The 18,995-nt window shown below is 39.6% G+C and overlaps 1 protein-coding gene across 8 annotated transcripts in view; it reads right to left on the reverse strand.

The window, feature by feature from the left end:
- LOC140209923 (neuron navigator 1-like) overlaps positions 1–18,995 on the reverse strand; it is a 672,220-nt gene that overhangs the window by 177,993 nt on the left and 475,232 nt on the right. For 6 of the 8 annotated variants that reach the window (XM_072278589.1, XM_072278591.1, XM_072278587.1 and 3 more), the window contains 2 exons: positions 13,011–13,149; positions 12,119–12,154 (listed from right to left, as the gene is read on the reverse strand). In XM_072278589.1, coding sequence (XP_072134690.1) covers positions 12,119–12,154; positions 13,011–13,149 — 175 coding nt within the window. The remainder of the gene's footprint in view (positions 1–12,118; positions 12,155–13,010; positions 13,150–18,995) is intronic. The other 2 variants (XM_072278590.1, XM_072278595.1) reach the window with 1 other exon arrangement.

Raw genomic sequence — 18,995 nt, forward strand, 5'->3', positions numbered from 1 at the left:
TCGTCTCATCTTCTGTGCTAGTTCCCTCAAAACTTAAATTCCCCAATCTTTTAAACATTTATCTATTTGCACTTTAAATACCCCCAGGCTCCCAAAACCTTCTGAGGTAGAGCATTCCAGAAATTTACTAGATTTTCAAGAAACAAAGTTGCTATACAACTCTGTTTGAATGACTACTCCTAATCTCATAATTCTGGCTCCTTGTTCAAGATTCTCCCCCGATGGGAAAATAAGTCAAACTTCTTGACATCTATATGTCATGACTCCCTAGAATCTTCATGTGTCAATCAGATCCACTCCTAAATCTCCTGAACTCCAAAAAATATAGCTTTAATTTCTGTAGCTGTTTATGACAGAATACTCTTTGCGTTCTGGGAATTAGAATGGTAAATCTCTTCTGAACTGCCTCCAGTGCCAGTATATCCTTCCTTAACTGTGGGGTGAAAACAGCACTCCAGAGAGTGACCTCACTGGCACACTGCACAATTGTAATAATACTTTCTGGTTTCTAAACACCAATTTTATTGCATTAAATGCCAAAATCTCATTGTCTTTCTAATCATTTGTTATATCTTCCAGCTCACTTTCTTGTTTGAAGAAAACCATCAGCATGGTACTTGTGGTCCCAACACACTAGAGCACTGTTATATATTAAGATAAGGAATGCCTACCAATCCATGCCCAGACCGCAGTTCAGAAAATCTGATCACTTGGCTGTCTTTCTCCTACCTGCATACATGCAGAGGCTAAAGAGCAAAGCTCCGGCAATTTGAACAAAAAAAAAAGAGGTGGTCAAGGGAGGCAGGGGAGTGGCTTCGAGCCGGTGAACTGGGCTGTGCTCAAGGACTCAACTGTGGATCTGAATGAATACACCATGGTTGTCACAGACTTTATAAAACAGTTGCAAACAAGAGTGTCCCCATAAATTCACTCATAGTCTTCCCCAGTAACAAGCCCTGGACAAACCACGAGGTCAGCAATCTGCTGAAAGCCAGATCAGAGGAATACAAGTCCGTGAGTTACAAGTGGAACAGGTATGATCTCCAGAAAGCCATCACACAGAAGTGACAATTCCGGATGAAACTTGAATTAACTTAGTAAGCTCCACATTTGTGGCAGGGTTAGAATGCTGTCAGTACTTACATAGCAAAATTAAGCGACATAGGCAACAACAGGGCTTCCCTTCCAAATGAACGCAACGCCTTCTATGCTCACTTTGACCGTCAAAACATGGAGGAGCCATCGCAAACTCAAACAGCCGCCAATGATCTGATGACTTCAGTCTCTGAGGCAGATGTCCAAGTTCGGCTGGGTGAACCCACAAAAAGCATCTGGCCCAGACAGGGTACCCGGCCAAGTACTAAAGACCTGTGCTGATCCACTGGCTGGAGTATTCACTCAGATCTTTAACCTCTCGCTTTGGCAGTCCGAGGTACCCATCAGCTTCAAGCAGACTTCACTTATACCGGTGCTGAAGAAGAATGTGGTAAAGTGTCTCAATGACAAGCATCCAGTAGCTCTGCATCCACTGTAATGAAGTGTTTTGGAAGGTTGGTGATGAACCATATCAACTCCTGCCTGAGAAGTAACTTGGATCCACTCCAGTTTGCCTACCTGAGCAACAGGTCCACAGCAAATGCCATCTCATTTGCTCTTCACTCAAACCTGGAACATCAGAATACCAAATATGCATACATCAGGAGGCTCTTTATTGACTACAACTCAGCAGTCAATACAATTATCCACTCAAAACTAATCAATAAGCTTAAAGACTTTGGCCTCAACATCTCCTTTTGCAACTGGATCTTCGATTTTCTCAGTTCAGATTGGCAACAACATCTCCTCCGCAATCTCCATCAGCAAAGGTGCACCACAAGGCTGTGTGCTCAGCATCCTGCTCAATGAGCTTTACACTTAGGACTGTGTGGCTAAGCACAGCTGCAGTGCCACATTCAAGTTTGATGATTTCAGCACTTTCATTAGCTGAATCAAAGGTAGTGGCCAATCAGCGGGAGATTGAAAATCTGGCCGAGTGGTGCCACAACAACGGCCTATAACTCAATGTCAGCAAGACCAAGGAGTTGATTATTGACTTCAGGAGGAGGAAACCAGAGGTCCAACGGCCAGTCCTCACCAGAGGATCAGAGGTGGAGAGGGTCAGCAACTTCCAACTTCTTGGTGTTATCATTGCAGAGGACCTGCCCTAAGCCAAGCACGCACAGTGCAATTCCGAAGAAAGCATGGTACCACCTCTACTTCCTTAGGAGTTTGCAAAGATTCAGCATGACATCTAAACCTTCTACACATTTGTACTGGAGAGTACATTGAGTGGCTACGTCACAGCCAGGTATGGAAATATCAACGCTCTTGAACAGAGAATCCTATAAGTAGTGGATATGGATCAGTCCATCATGGGTGAAATGGGTGAGCATATCTACACAAAATGTTATTATAGGAAAGCAGCATCTATCATCAGATACTCCCACCACCAGAGTCACGCTCTCATTTTGCTGCTCCCATCGAACAGGAAGAAGGTACAAGAACCTCAGGAGTCACGGCACCAAGTTCAAGAATAGTCATTACTCCTCAGACATTAGGCTTTTGAACCAAAGGGGATAACTTCACTCAATTTCATCATTGAAATGTTCCCACAACCTATGAACTCACTTGCAAGGGCTCTTCATTTCATGCTTTCCATATTAATAGCTTATTTATTTATTTTTATTATTTTTTTTGTATTTGCACAGTTTTTTGTCTTTTACACAACTGGCTGAACGCCCAAGTCGATGCATAGAATAATGGTTATTACTCTATTTTGGATTTACTGAGTATGCTCACAAGAAAATGAATCTCAGGGTTGTGTATGGTGACATATATGTACTTTGATAATAAATTTACTTTAAAATTTGATTCATGCATAAGAATAAATAAATCCCTCTGTATTTTGCTCATCTAAAATCTTTTTCTGTTTGGACAACCGTCTTCTTTTAGATTTCTCTAGCCAAAGTGTATAAGCATACACTTTCCCACATTGAACTCTATTTGTCTCCTGTTCAATTTATCTGTATCCTGTTACATCGTCCAAATATCCTCTATGCAATTCTCACTCCTCCAGCCCTTCTTTTGAAGTTACTTTCTTTTCTCCATCTAGCTCCATCTGCTTATCACCCATATACCCTACACACTCAATACCTCATCTCTGCCCCGCCCCATTTGTCCACTCCTCTCTTATATGGACCCACTCATCACCTTCCTCTCTGATCAGATTCCCTAATCTTTGTTGTCTTCACTTCTCACCTCCCAGCCTCTGTCACTATCTTCTCTTCTACCCGCATGTCTCCATCTGTCCATTCACTCCTTCTTCACCTGGATTCTACCTATCTATGGCAAGCTCCTGCCTCACCCCAACTCTAGCTCTCTTCCTTCTACAATCTCGGTCCTGATGTGTAGTCTCAAAGCCATCCCTTTGCCTGCACAGATGATGTCGGATCTAATGAGTTCCACTGGCATTCTGTTTTATTCCATCTTTATCGCTATGTGCTTCCCTATCTATTTACTTTGTCATCAAACAATCCAGCTTCTCCATTCTAATCTGACAGATTAAACCATTCAAGTACATCTTTGCTGCTGCAATGGAACACAAATATTAGGCTCTCAAAATAAAACAGAAAATGCTGAAGGATGTCGGGCAGTATCTACAAAAAGAGAAAATAATTAAGGTCTCTCGGAATTTTTGGCACATTGTCCAGAGCAGGGTTTCTCAACTGGGGTTCTATGGAACCCTAGGGTTCTGTGACAGGTCGCTAGGGTTTCCATGACAGGTCGTGATTAAAAATAAACATTGTTTTTTGAACTTTGCGTGATCTGCAATGCTAGTGCTCGCAGTGGTATGCAGTGATCGAGCAGACCCGTTAGCAATCTTGTTAGAGCTCTCTCAGCCCAGAATGCCAGTGCTCAGTAAGAACGTGTTTATTTGCTTGAGTCCATTCTCAGTTTTTACCGCAAGATAAGGGAGGCCATTGATCATTGGTGAGCGTGGTAGGGGAGGACAGCAGGCTGATGAGGAGCGTGAGGTGCATTTTCCAAGTATTGAATAAATTCATCCAACCTGGGCTGTGATGTCAGCCTCTCACTCCCGAACTATCTCCCCCAACTTCCCCTTACTGAACAAACTCTACCGGTGTGGTAGAAAACTGGAGGGAAATTTTCATTCTAAAGGAGGTGTTGTGTGGCGATTTTTGAAGCTGAGGTGTGAGATGGAAGAGACTGCTTCTAAACCTAGGCCTACGGACAATTCTGATAAAGGTTAATGATGAAGAATTACAAAATCTTCTGAGTTATTTCACTGCACTAGTGCACACACACAAACATCCACCTTTTTTTTTACAAAACTATAAAAGTTTATTTATACCACAAATACACAAAGCACAAACATTAAGTATTTACATGACAGTGAATAAATTCCAATTAAAATATGATTACTTCTGTCTATAAGTCAATTCCCAGGAAGCCTGCTGCTCCTGGAAATCCCCCACTGTGACCGCATGCTCCCTCTCCAAGAGCAGCCAGCCACAGACGTATCCTCCGAAGAGGGGCAGGCAGTCGACCCTGGCAGAGCCCTGAACTTTCCGCCACTTAGACCAGTGAATGGCCATCCTGGCCAGGCCCAGGAGCAAGCCCAGCATCACGAGATGCTCTTTGCATACTGAATGCCCGTATATCAGGATCGCAGGGCTGAAGTGCAGCCAGAAACTGAGCAGCAGCCCCGTCAGATACTCAAACAGGGGCTGCAACCTCTCACCTTCCATGTAAGCGTGGGACACTGACCTCTCTCAGCCACAGAATGGACAGGTGAACGGGGTGTCAGTGAACCCGTTGCACGGTACTGCTCTACGCAACACCTTCCCCCCCAGGTCTCCAATGTCCAGGGGAAGGACCCCTCCACTCTGCTGCCAGATGGTGAAACCGATCGCCAAGGTGAGTCCAGCCGGCAGATGAAGCAAAGGAACTGAAAGGTGTGCAGGAGCAGCCCATACAAGAAACGCATCGGAGCGTCACGGAATGGCATGGTAAGCATCACTGTGAGATGGCTCACATTGTGTGGGACCCTCTCCTGCATGCTATCCTGAGGCATGGGTCCTTTGAGCACTTCCGGCCCACCAGGCGGTAGTGTAGCCAGAACCTTTCCACTTCCCGTGCCCACCTCGACACCCACCATGACAGCATGGGGGACCACCCCCTGTCGCAGAGAGCGTACATCCCCCGCTGCTGCAGGAGCACCCTGTCTGGATGAGACTAGACCCCATTCCCTCAACAGCTCTTGGTAAAAGTGAGGCAGTTCCCTCAAAGCAGCAAGGCTGATGCTGACCACTGGAAGCTGTGTGCCCTCCTGCAGGCAATGCCCTGGCAGAGAAAGTGCATCGCCAGCGCATGCCATCTTGGCGGGTGGTCACTGTACAGGTATCTCTGCCAGCTGGGTGCACACACACACCAGTGACTGACCGTCCTCAGCGATTGGAAGACTCAGGGCCGTAGCAGAGACCCAATGCCTCCTGTTGCCTCAGAAGTCCACCAGCATCTTCTGAGTCCTGGAGACAGAAGTACAGGGCGGGACTAAAGTAATCAGCCGGTACCATATCTTTACAATGAAAGCTACTTATAATGGGTTTTACGTGGACTGGTAATCCAAGTATCCTATTTCATTGTGCCTGGTCTGTGGCAAACAACTTACAAATGTAGCAATGGCTCCAGCAAAATTAAGAAGACACTTAACTACAAATCACGTAAAAGTGCTGGTTATTTTAAATGACTATTGAAATCTCAAAACAAGCATATTACAGCATTTGAAAATAAAGTATCAGTCAGTAAAAAGATTCAGGAGGCAAGTTACTTGTATCAATTGTCGCCGAACAATTGATACTAGAGCATACAATCATCACAGCAATATTTGATTCAGTGCTTCGCGCTCCCTGGAGTACGAATCGATAGTAAATATTAAAAATTTAAACTATAAATCATAAATAGAAAATAGAAAAGGGGAAGTAAGGTAGTGCAAAAAAAAACCAAGAGGCAGGTCCAGATATTTGGAGGGAATTTGCAGTCTTATTGAAAACCACCTGGAAGAACTGCAGAACAAAATTGAAGAGTATTTTTCATCCCTTTCAACACAAGAGTATGACTGGGTGAGGGACCCTTTCTCTGAATCTTCTGCTTAGCCTGAGAACTTGACTTTGAGAGAAGAGGAAGAACTTCGTGAGCTACACTCTGATCATGCACTCAAGATGAGATTTACTGACCTGCCCCTGGACAAGTTCTGGATTTCTGTGAAAGAAGAGTATCCTACCATTCACAGGAAAGCAAAGAACATTTTGCTGCGTTTTCAAACTGTGTTTGAGCATGTGTGAGCAAGCTTTTTCTTGTTTAGCAAGAATCAAGAGCGAGGATAGAAATCCTGTCATTTCAGTTGAAGGTATTGCAAGTCTGACCCAGAATTGAGAAATTTATTATTTTTGCATTAGGAGTTTTTAAAATTGATGAAAGAGAAAGAAAGAGTAATTTAAAGAAAAATAAGCTAAGCTTAATTATCTTTTTTTTTCCAGGAAAGGTTGGCTAAAATTTCATTCTCTACTCAAAAGAGTATTGACAATTATTTTTGGACTATTACATCTACAAACTTACTGATCACACACACTTACAGTGAGCTCTAGATATATATTTTTATGCCCGGACTCCCCGAGACCTGGAAGTTATTTTAAGGGTTCCTCCAGGGCGAAACAGTTGAGAAAGATTGTTCTAGAGTCTTCATATCCTACTTATAGTGAACAACAAAACAGGCATGATACTCCAGTTATGGCCTACCATGTGCTTAATACAGGGTTAAAATAATCAGTCCCAAGATGTACTTAAAAGGCATTTTGAAAGTTATTTGATAAAATGGGCCTGACAGTTATATACATACATTTTGTGCAGAGTTGTAGTGTGCCAAGACTGATGCTAATCAATTGAGATTAACACAGTTAATAGCACTTTATGAGTAAGCTTTTGATGGCTGTCGCATGTGAAGGTCCAAGCTGTGGCAATTAAACAAGTAACAAGAGCTCAATTACAATGACTGAGATTCAGAATTTGTGACAAGAATGGATGCTGTTATCCCAGTCTCCGTAAGAGTGCTTTGTAAAACTTGTAATACCATTGTTTACTAGATATTGCTCCTATCACTTCTCATTTAATAGGCAATAAATTCTATGTTCAAAACTGAAAAGGCACATAAAAATGATTTTATACATTGTTTTCTCATAGAACATGATCTGGTGCATGAAGTCAACAAGTTAGATTACAACTTTCGGAAATCAGAGGATTGGCAGACACTAGAGACTGCAACTTAACCAAGAAGCTCTGGCCACTTCCTTTGGAGTTAAATAGCCAATAAGTACAGCTCCCTGCAGTCACCACAATGACAGGCTGTACTTTTCAGTGATGCCTGCGGAAGAACACTAAGCAGGTAAGGGGCCTGCTTAACAATTTTTACTGAGAGGATATAAACCTCATTTATTACTTAGATATTAGGACCTCAATTATATAGATAAGATACTGCATTAATAAGTGGTAGCCAAAGGCTGCCTGATAAATGGTGCAGGCTATGCTTGGATTAGACATTTATCAGTTATCCTGTGATTTAGGGTATTAATCACTGAATTTAGGCATCATTACTTAATGTTTTCTTCAAGAAATTGGGCACAACCTTGTGCAATCCCCCTGGGATTTTAGATTCTGAAATATAGGCTGTGCACCTTAATTAATAACATTAGGGGATGCTGTAAGTAAAGGGCAATATTAAGTCCTCCTGCTATCCTGCTAGCTACTGGGCATCCAAATCTGCTCCTCCACACTAGGGATGCTTACCTGAGATGATACAGAATTGACAGCTAGTTTTCTACATTTCTCAGTTTTTCTCATAATCATCTGAATAGCCAAAACATTCTTCAATATCATCACTAAGGCACCTTAAAGCTGCTCTTCTTTTACTTAATTTAATCCTTCAACTGAAGCAGCTAAGACAAATTATTCAACCAAAGACTCTTCAATGGTCTTACACTAATTATATGAGCGGTGAAGGTGAAGGCCACAAATTTAGTTACTGGAATCATCCTTTTATTTGGTGGAGGTTGATCCCATTGCGTCTGTTTTAATAGGAAATAATTTCTATGTTCAAACAAGAAACATCGGTGAATACACTTATGCAATTTAACTTAAACATTCTGGCCACTTCCTTTGTTTTTAAATACCTACTTTCTGCATCTCACAGGAATGATCTCAATGACAGGTTTCATATCAATTATCAACTAAATCCGTTGTCCAAAGACTTTAAAAGAAAACAAAGAAGTGGATCACAAACACAAGAAAATCTGCAGATGCTGCTGTTTATACTGACATCACCTCTCTAAACCCACAAGGCTGGATTTCCAATCTTTCCTTCTTTTATAGATGTGAATTTAATTACCCAGCTATATGTGTATACTATATCCAATGTGGCATAACAAATGATCCTTACCTCCCTCAAACATCTTAAAAAGATTTAAAAGTGACATTATTAAAAGAATATTCATGGTAGGCATTGGTTCAGACTCAGAATCAGACCAACAGGTTTATTTTCACTGACGTATCACGAAACTTATTGCTTTGTGGCAGCAGTACAATGCAAGACATGAAAAATTACTCTGAATTACAATCAAAAAGAAATAAATAAAGTGAAAAACAGACAAACACAAGGAAATCTGCAGATGCTAGAAATTCAAGCAACACACACAAAAAATGCTGGTGATTGCAGCAGGCCAAGCAGCATCTATAGGAAGAGGTACAGTCGACGTTTCGGGCCGAGACCCTTCGTCAGGACTAACTGAAAGAAGAGATAGTAAGAGATTTGAAAGTGGGGGGGGAAGGGGAGATCCAAAATGATAGGAGAAGACAGGAGGGGGAGGGATGGAGCTAAAAGCTGGAAAGTTGAAAAACAGGAATAGTGAAGTGATGTTCTGATATATAAATGATATTAAACATTCAGAGAAACTGACTTTTTCTACCTTTGCCATTGGTGATTACAACAGTCATAGAACCACAGAACATTACCGCACAGAAACAGGCCTTTTGGCCCTCCTTGGTTATGCTGAACCATTTTTCCGCCTAGTTCCACTGACCTGCACCTGGACCATATCCCTCCATACACCTCTGATTCATGTACCCGTCCAAGTTTTTCTTAAATGTTAAAAGTGAGTCTGCATTTACCACTTCATCCGGCAGCTCATTCCACGCTTCCACCACTCTCTGTGTGAAGAAGCCCCCACTAATGTTCCCTTTAAATATTTCCCCCTTCACCCTTAAGCCAGTCATTATGAAGGAGCGAAAAACCTGATCTAAGAATATGCACCCCCTTTATTTTTGACTCTGACTTGCGTTTCATGCCAAGACTCTTTCATCAGGAACGGGAAGGAAGAGGGCCGGTGCCGGAATAAAGGGGAAGGTAGGTAGGTGGGGGAGGGGGGAAGTGGGAATGACGTGAGAAACGGGGAGATGATATGTGGAAGAGACAAAAGATTGAACAAGATGGAATCTGATAGGAGGGCCATAGAATAAAGGGAAGGAGATAGGAACCAGAGGGAGGAAGGTGTTGGTGATAGGCAGGAAAGAGAAGGGATGAAGGGGCCAAAGGCATAAGGGAAAACAAAAGGGGGCAGTGGTTACCGGAAGTCAGAAAAATCAATGTTGATGTCAAGACGACCAAGATGTATTGTGAGGTGTTGTTCCTCTAATCTATTTCTAACCACAGCTTCTCAGTAAAGGAAGTCGTGGACAGACATGTTAGTGTGGGAATGGAAAGTAACATTAAAGTGGCTGGCCACCAGGAGATCCTAGATATTACGGAACAAAGGTGCTTGACGAAGTGATCCTCCAATCTGTGTTGGGCAGCACTGGGAGACTGTTGTAGACTGTCAAAATGTTAATTGACCTGTGATTGTCTCCACCACACTAGTCTCCAAGAGAAGTGACAAGACACAGAGATCCGCTTATACCTGCAATTGGTACTGTTGTACAGTAAGTAGGTTGCATACTCATCCTCCCTTTCCTTCTACTATGGTGGATTTACTGATTTGTATTGCATGCATGGTGACTCATACTAATAGCAGGCTTGCAAGTCATCTATCAGTGCTGAATAAATAACCAATACAGCAGTGGTTCATATCAAACCACATGTCTGCACGTATCCAGCTTCCTTAACTTTCTTTATAATAACTTGTATGACACATTTCACTCATGGCACTTCAATCAAGACTCAACAAAGTGCTCTATCATGTATTAATGATTATCCACACAGACAGGGTTGGAGGCAAAGATATTTAACCTACTAAAATAACAAGATTTAACTGCGAAAACCTCATTGAATTCTACACTTTAATAGTTATTACTGCATTTGTACTTACTAATTGTAAAAAGTAAAATAACACTGGGTCAATGAACATCAGGATAATATCAATTTATATTTAGAATGACCATATTTATATATGTTTCATTTTTATATATTTGTTAACTTCGAGCAGGATTCTAATTAGCATTTGGCAAATATAGTTTATACTTTTACTTCCTTATTTATATGCATCTTCCAAATGATTTAATTATTTCACAAATCAGAATCTTGTTTACAAATGAGGACAAATCCACATTATATTTTGGAAGAAATTTCTGGATTTGTTATGTTTCTAACTCACTCCTTTCCTTCCTTAGCAAGAATGTAACTGTATGTAATAGAGTTCTTTGATGCTTTATATAATTAAAAGGTAAGTAGTTTGAATTTTAATTTGTACAACTGACAGATATATTCCATCTCGCAAAACACACTTACTGAAAAATATAATCAACCACGACCATGGTTGATACTTTTTCAATGAAAATTCAATCTTAATGGAATATCTACGGCTATCTATGAGTTTCATGAAGTCTCCATGTTCCTTGGAGGTCCTCAGTGCAGCTGATGAACTTATAGATCAACAAACCTGGATGTGTGCAGTGGCCTCCAGTGCATACCTGGCTGCTACGTTCACATGCATGTGGGTCACTCATGGAGAAACATGGTTTCATAGTACTTATGAGCATATCTAACAATGTTCCAGCTTATGCAGTACGGTAGAAAGAAATAAGTTTGCAAGCTCCCTCTTTCAGTAGCACGATAGCTTCTCCTCTTAGCCATCCTTCTCCCACATTGACACATCTTGAGGAGCTCACACTCATATCCAAGAAACACACCTGCAACTACACATTGGCTTGACTTCCCAGGCATACTTGTCACCACCTCTACCAACAGCCTATGTGTCAACCCCAACTCATAATTTTATCACCTATTCTCACCACTCAGCCACCTTCAACCATACTCTAGGGCTACCAACTAATGACCAGACCTCTGGTCATCCTACACCACCTCCCCCTAGCAACCAAAACTACACCTCAGGCTAAATGATCCTCTGTGACTACCTGCTGGCCCAAATATCTACTTATGTTGCACTCTCACTCTCTTAAACCTCTCAATCTTTCTTCCCCAGGAGCACATTCACTTTGATCATGAGCCACATTTATACATTTTTAGTTTGATCAAAGTCGGCATTGCACATGCCTAGTCCTAGCACCAAACTAATCTTCTTGAAGCAAAACTCACGTTGCTACCTGCCCCATTTATGCATCCTGAATTGCACCATTCAATACCTTGGCCGACAAGCCCATTTACAACATCTTTTTACAATAAATCCACTCAGCCCTTTGCTGAAAATTCAAGCCAAACACCTCCTGCTATACAACAGCTTAACAGGGCTACTTTGACCTCCAGTCTTCTGTTGCTGTTTATTTTGTGATTTCTGCTGCTTCACTACAGAGTTCTACAAATTAAAAACAAAATTCTAGATTGTTTTTATGCCTCCTGGATTTTTTCTCTGCTAACCAATTAACCTTTTACTTCTGGTGGCAAAATATTCAACTTTAAATCAACACAACTTAGAAGAAGTTATAGTTCAATATTAATGGCTAGTTCACCACTGAAAGTGCCGAACCAGAAAGCAAACAGCTTCCCAGATATACTTACTTCTCTTTTGGTGTTAACAGCTTGCACATTCATTTTCTGCAATACAGATAGTGAGTGTCAATCGTAGAAGATAGGTTTAATCAATCCCAAATTGGAACAGTTGTTTTAAATATCCATGCACTTATATATTTCAGAAATCCCTGTGCATAACGGCTCCAGCTGACAGATGCCTTTCGAATAGATTTCTAATTGCAGATGAGCAGTTAGAAACAAAGATAATCTTTACTATATATGCCTTTCAAAAGTTAGCATTAACACAGCTGTACTACTACACAAATTCCACTCTGCTTTTTGCTGTAACACACCCGATTATTGATGGTTGTTTGGCTGCCTTCCATGCAGTACATTATGAGCCGAAGAACTGGGAGTGGGGATGGGGGGGGAGGTTGGCGGGTGGCGAGTGGTGGTTATACCATTTATACAAAACTGTTGCCTCCTGCACTGGCTTCATATTTGGATGTAATATTAATCATGCCCCTTTGCCATTGCCTGTGTCCAGATAACAATGTGTTACAACACACTTCTTGGCTTGTGCCCAAGTAGCATGTTAATACAAGAGGGCATTATAGAACAACTGTAATACAAGAAATGGGAAAAAAAAATCTGTATGAATAAAGGCATAGGTGCTTGTTTCTGTGCTGTAAAACTGCTCAGGAAAAGAGCAGAATTTGTGCTAATGAAAAAGCACAACTAAGAGCAGCTCTCTGCTTCATGGGCACAACTATACTAACAGCACTCTGAGAAAAAGTAAACATCAGTCTTCTCAAGAAAGGTAAAGAGAAGATACAAGAATGAACTTGGCCTCAGAATAACGAAGACTAATGTACATTTGCCAGAGGAAGAGATTACAAAACCAGCTTGCAAGCAGATTGTAGCACAATTTTGCTCTTACCCCTATGCCGGAATTTCTTCTGGAAGCAACAGGTGTGGTTGGATAGGAGTTGAGAGATGAACTGGCATTTAAATCTTCAGAGCTCAGGTTGTCAGAGGTGTCACTGAGGCCACTGCTAACAGAGCTACTTTCATCCCAACTGCAAGAAAGAAAAGAAAGTAAAGTTGAGAAGCCTAATGAAAAGTAAACACACTACCCTTGAATAGCGTGGTCCTGGCACTTACAGTACAACATAAAGCACTCTGTTCCAAGTTTCTCAGAGAATCTGAAAAAGTGACAGAAATTAATCAAATTTTTCTTTTGACAGGGAGGATTTCACTTTCTCAAAGATGTCGAAAGTAAGTACACGTGACAGAAGATCATCTTTCCATATAAATTTTCAAATCTGGTAGCAACATTAGACAACTAATATTCAATATATTGCAGTAATGCTGAGAAAATATCAATGAGATCTGACAATTGCAATATAATAAACCAGGCCCGATGAATCAATTCATACATCTGTTACCAGAAACTACCATTCCAGTGTGCTCAGTAATTCTGAAGAATGCCAAGAAAACATGAGTTAAATTACTGAGAGGTTGGTGCAAAGTCTATATTTTTGATAACTGCTCTTTATATCTGTGGATTTAATTTAGACAAAATCCCCATTCCTACCCAAATTGTTGATTTTTGCGTATTTTCTGGTATTATTTCCCACATCTTGTTTTCACAGAGCTCTTACTTGACAACTTCTCCAATTCTTAGCACAAGACAGAAATTACTGTTGATGCTGTCACACATGATCTTACTAAACATTTATAAAAATCCCTTTTTAACTATTTTAATGGTAGTATCAGTCCATTTGATCTATACAGATAAGTATTTCTAATAAAAGAGCTGACTCCATCCGAGCATATTAAATGTTCATCTATAATAACATCCAAGAAAACTCTCCATGTGTTCTGGATTCTTATATTTTCACAAAAAACGAATCGCCAAGCAATGGTTTTGATCCATATAGGTAGAAATGATTTACTAAAAGCTAAGTAGTGGAGACTGTTCACTTGCTGATAGACATGGAAGCTTGTACTTTATGTTTAGAGTAGTTTTAATGTCAATGCTAACCCATTTAAATTGACATCAATGGGGAAATCGCAGCAAAAATATGGAAATAGGTCTTTTGATTGAGGATTTTGTCCAGTATAATTACCTGCTGACAGGATGTCACTGCAGTGTAACAGATAAGAGTGTTTTTAGAGTGAGCAGGAAAAGCAGTGAAGAGAGGAGTCATTTGAAGGAGAGAACTGAACCGTGAACTTGCATTCTTTCACAGATGGAAAGGATAACAGGCACCTATATTGAGGATGCTTGCCAAAGTTAAAAAGGTAAAACTAAAGTTGGGAGAAATTTGGCAGCCTGTCAGACTTATCCATATGAAAATGGAGATCTGTCAGCTCTGAAATTTTACCTAGAGAGATGGAAAAATATCACTCATCTCAGTAGAGGAGCTGCTTTATAGCTGGCATGACCTCTCATGAGAGCTAACAAAGAAATGGCGATCAGCATTTGGCCAGCAACTTAGAAAAAGCAAAGAGTGATTTCAGTAACAGTCATGATAATTCATTTTATTTGCTTTTCTTAAGAAGTCTATCAGGGGCTAATGTATATGCTATACAAACTAATTTGCCAAGCTTTGATCTGGTACCAGGAAGTATTAACTGAGTCAACTGCTCATAGTGTAGCCCAACAACACTACCAAAACAATCTATTCCTGTATTTTCATGCTTAATCATATTTATATATAATGCACAATATTATAAATTATAAATATTTATTGTGGCAGTAAATTAAATACAATTAATGCACACAAGCATCATAAATTATTAGATAAATAATGAAAAATGAAATACTGGACTAAGCTTTCTAGGTGTAATTTCAATAAATATACAATTGTATCAGTCAAGGTCCTGCAAGAACCTACTCCAATTGTGGACAAAAAGGTATACAAAAGCCTTGGATTATCTTACATAGGATGATGGATATCGATACATTTAGTTTCTCCCTTTCAGTTGTTGATCTTCAGAAATCATGTCATAGGAGCAAAGGACATAAGAGTAGGCCTTTTGGCCTCTTGAGCCTACTCCATCATTCAATAACATTACAGTTGATACAACCTTGGCGTTGACACCACTCTCTGCCTTTCTTTCCATTCCTGCTGACTGCACAAGACACTGGGCAAATGTACATCAAAACCTCTCTTCTTTTCCACACCATACCCTAATAGAGAACAATGTATTGGCCTCTCCAATACTTGTACCTGCATGGTAATTGTTTAGTATTTCGTACACTATCCCTCAGATCCACTTGTACCATGACATTCTACAGTCTCACTTTGTTTAAATAATAATTTGCATCCCCATTCTTCTCTCCAAAGCGGATAACCTCACATCTTCTGACATTATACTTCATCTGCCAAACTCCTGTCCACCTCACTTTTTTTCTTCTGTCAGCCTTTACGTCCTTGATACAGCAAATTAACAACTTCTCTCTATGAATCTAACTCCTCAGTAAATTTAGCTATGATACACCTGCTTCCTTCGTTGAAGTCAACCGTTATCATAAATAGTTGAGGCCCCAGTACTGATGCTTGTGGCACCACATTAATTACTGGTTCCCACTCGAAGAGCAATCTACAGTATTTATCCCAACCCTCTGCTGGACGCACCCCTATTGTGCTAATACTACTTTTTAAACTTTTTACACAGTTTTTTTGAGTGGCACCTTATTAAATGTTTCCTGGAAAATCCAACTACACTGCAACTACCGCTTCCTCTCTGTCAACCGCGTTTATTACATTCTCAAACAACTCTAGTAAGTTTGTCAAACACAATTTCTCTTTTAAAAATGATGTTGACTCTGTTTGAGTATCTTAAGATTTTCAAAAGGACTTGCTATCACCTTTTTAAAAATGCTTTCCAGCAATTTTCTAATGACAGACGTGGAGCTAACTTGATCATAGTTCCCTGCTTTTTCTTTCCTTCCGTTTACTGTTTTCTAATCCTGTAGGATCTTTTTAGAAGCAAGAGAATTTAGGTAAATTATAACTAATGCACCTATGATTCTATGATTTTAAGACCCTGGAATGTAGATCATCTAGTCTGGCAATTTTGTTGGCTTATAACCCCCTTGGATAGCTTAGCACTTTTAAAATATTTGTGACAGAGATTATTTTTCTTTTCTTCCTACAGTCTCGATTATATATTGAGATTTTTTCCTATGTCTTTAACATGAAAATTATAATAACTTAAGGTCTCAGCCATTTCTCCACTTCTCATTAATATCCCAGTCTCATTCTCTGAGGGGCCAACCTTTACTTGAGTTAGTCTCTTCCTTCCTACAGCATATACCTGCAGTAATTCTTATTGTTTTACCTTTATGTTATTTTGTTTACTCTTATTTTCCGCCTTCTACCTCTTCACCATTATTTTAGTCAAATATCAATGCCAATTAATATTTTAACATGAAGCAAATATTCCTGGTGTAACACATGCATTTTTAAAGCGACATGGACCATTCCATCAGCAATTTCTCCCATTATACATGCTGTAACTTCCAAAATTTCATAAGGGCTTTTCGTGTGATGTATGGAAATTAACTCATTAAATTCACATGCATAACGTAGATCATACTGAATATAGCCATCATATCCATCAAATAAATTTAACATGATGCACTTTGAAGATTTTATATCAATTAACATTGAAGGGAATAGTGTTTTGATTCTGCATGTCATGTAGTTAACTTCACTTACCAGAAGTACATGCCAAAAATGTGGACACATTAGTTCAAACAGCTAAGGAATCATTGCAAGTGCACGCCAAGTCTCTCACAAAATCCTTTTATTGGAAAATTTTGAAAAAGATCCCAAATGTTAGATCTTTAAAGATCTATTTGATTTAATTTTTTTCTATTTAATCCTATTTTCAGTTGTTTCTGCAGTTCAGTATTTAAGGTTCAGGTCTCATTCCAGAGATTTCAGTACTCAAGTCTATACTTCACTCCAATTCACTATTGTAGGGAAGTATGCTTACATGGATGAGATCTTAAACCAAGGTCCTACCTGGTCTCTCATGTGGACAAAATGACTTAATTCATCATGCTGTGCAAGAGTAATTGTGTTAGGTTTGATGTCTTATGTAATATTCATTTCCTGAACGTGTTTACATGTATTAGTAGCAGAGACTCTCACAGTATTTGAAAAGGATGAAGACAAACAAATCACTGAAGCTTACGGCTATGGACCAACAGGATGATAAATGGAATTAGAATGGACATGGTGAGTCTAAGGTTCCATTCCTGTGCTGTATGATTCTTTGAAATCAGGCACTTCTACAATGTAGAACACCTTCACTGCACAAAACTTAAACAACGGGATTCTTCCTAGTACAATAATGAGAAAAGGCAAATTCAGCTTGGAAGACCATAGTGAATTTCAATGCCTGCTGCTGCCTACAAAAACTAGGCTATTGAATAATTTGCTCTCTCTTTTCCTTCTCTTTTAATCCAGCCTTTCTCACATTTTTCTTCAGTTCACCCTTTTCCCTTCCCTGGTATTTTATCTTATGTATTTTATTTAATGCACTTTATGGTGATGAATTGCTTGGTAACATTTATTTAGTTGTACAGTTTAATCCTGAGAAGTTAGGGAGTTCATTCTCATTCTTTAAATCCCATTGACACAGTAAGCCCAGTTGCTCACTATATTTCCTAATGCCCTGTTACCCTCACAAGGGAAAAGCCTTTTTGAGCTTCTGAAGCAAGGTAATGTCTCACTAATAGGGCACATTACTAGATGCTCTGCTTCTACTCAAGAGGAGACCAGCTGTCTAGCTGCTGGCATAATTTAAATTATGTGCAACTGAATGTTCCAATTAAATGAATACAAAATATTATGCAATCAATTTATAATTGCTATTAGAGTGCATCATATGCATGATCTTTTCAGAGTAGTACTAAAGTAGTTTCCAATCAAATGTGTATCAAATTTATCCCAATAATCTCTTGAAACTTTATTTAAAAATCATTAAGTACAAAATAAAAATAATTGGAAGCAACTTAATCCTTGGTTGGGGGCATAAAATACATTATTCAGCTTCCAAAATTTAGTTTAATTGAATTCTGAAGCAGACTACAATGCACCAATTGTGGATAAATGTTCAGCTAATCATAAACACAAAACAGTCCCAAGATAGTGTTGAATACTGTATTGTCTCTTATTAGCACTCCCTACTTTGAGGTACTTTTGAGCAATGTTACTTTATCATATTTGCAGTTATAGAAAATAATTTAGATAGAGCAAATGATGTCATAGGGACAAAACTGCAATATAGTAACAGACACACATTGCACATTGTTTTCTGAAACTTGATTCCATTGGGTGGAACTTTCATAAGTGAAGTTCAACACGTTGACTCTAATACACTATATTTTCATCCATCCCCAAACAGAATTTTCAGCTTGCGAGTTAATTGAGAATGACATCAGCAGCAGAAGAACAATAAATATATGAACACTCCAAGACGCTTTTCTTATAGAATTGATTTTTTCCCAACCAAAGGAAGACCCATCCAGTTGACTTTTAAAAATGCTTACACAGATCTTGGCACATTCTTATCCTTTCTTATCAATGTTTTTTTCATTGTTGTTGAACAAAGCATACTCGCAAATTGCTCTCTTATCAACTGCCAGAAATGGTGACCAGTCCAACCGGTAGAGTAAGATTCTCCACTGGTTCGAGTCTGAGATTAGCGAGACATAATTATATCATGTTACACGTTACTGCTATTTGCTTACACTGTTCAAGAGTATTATTTTGGATATAATATGGGTATGCAACCTGATCCTGAGCTTCTCCAGATGCTGCTCTGAAGTCAGCTATGTGGAGATGTTGAGGGCTGCCTGCAGGTAAATCCCTCTGGCTGGCACATCCATAAAAACAAGGCT

Source organism: Mobula birostris, chromosome 14 (assembly GCF_030028105.1).
Source record: "Mobula birostris isolate sMobBir1 chromosome 14, sMobBir1.hap1, whole genome shotgun sequence".
NCBI lineage: Eukaryota > Metazoa > Chordata > Chondrichthyes > Myliobatiformes > Myliobatidae > Mobula > Mobula birostris.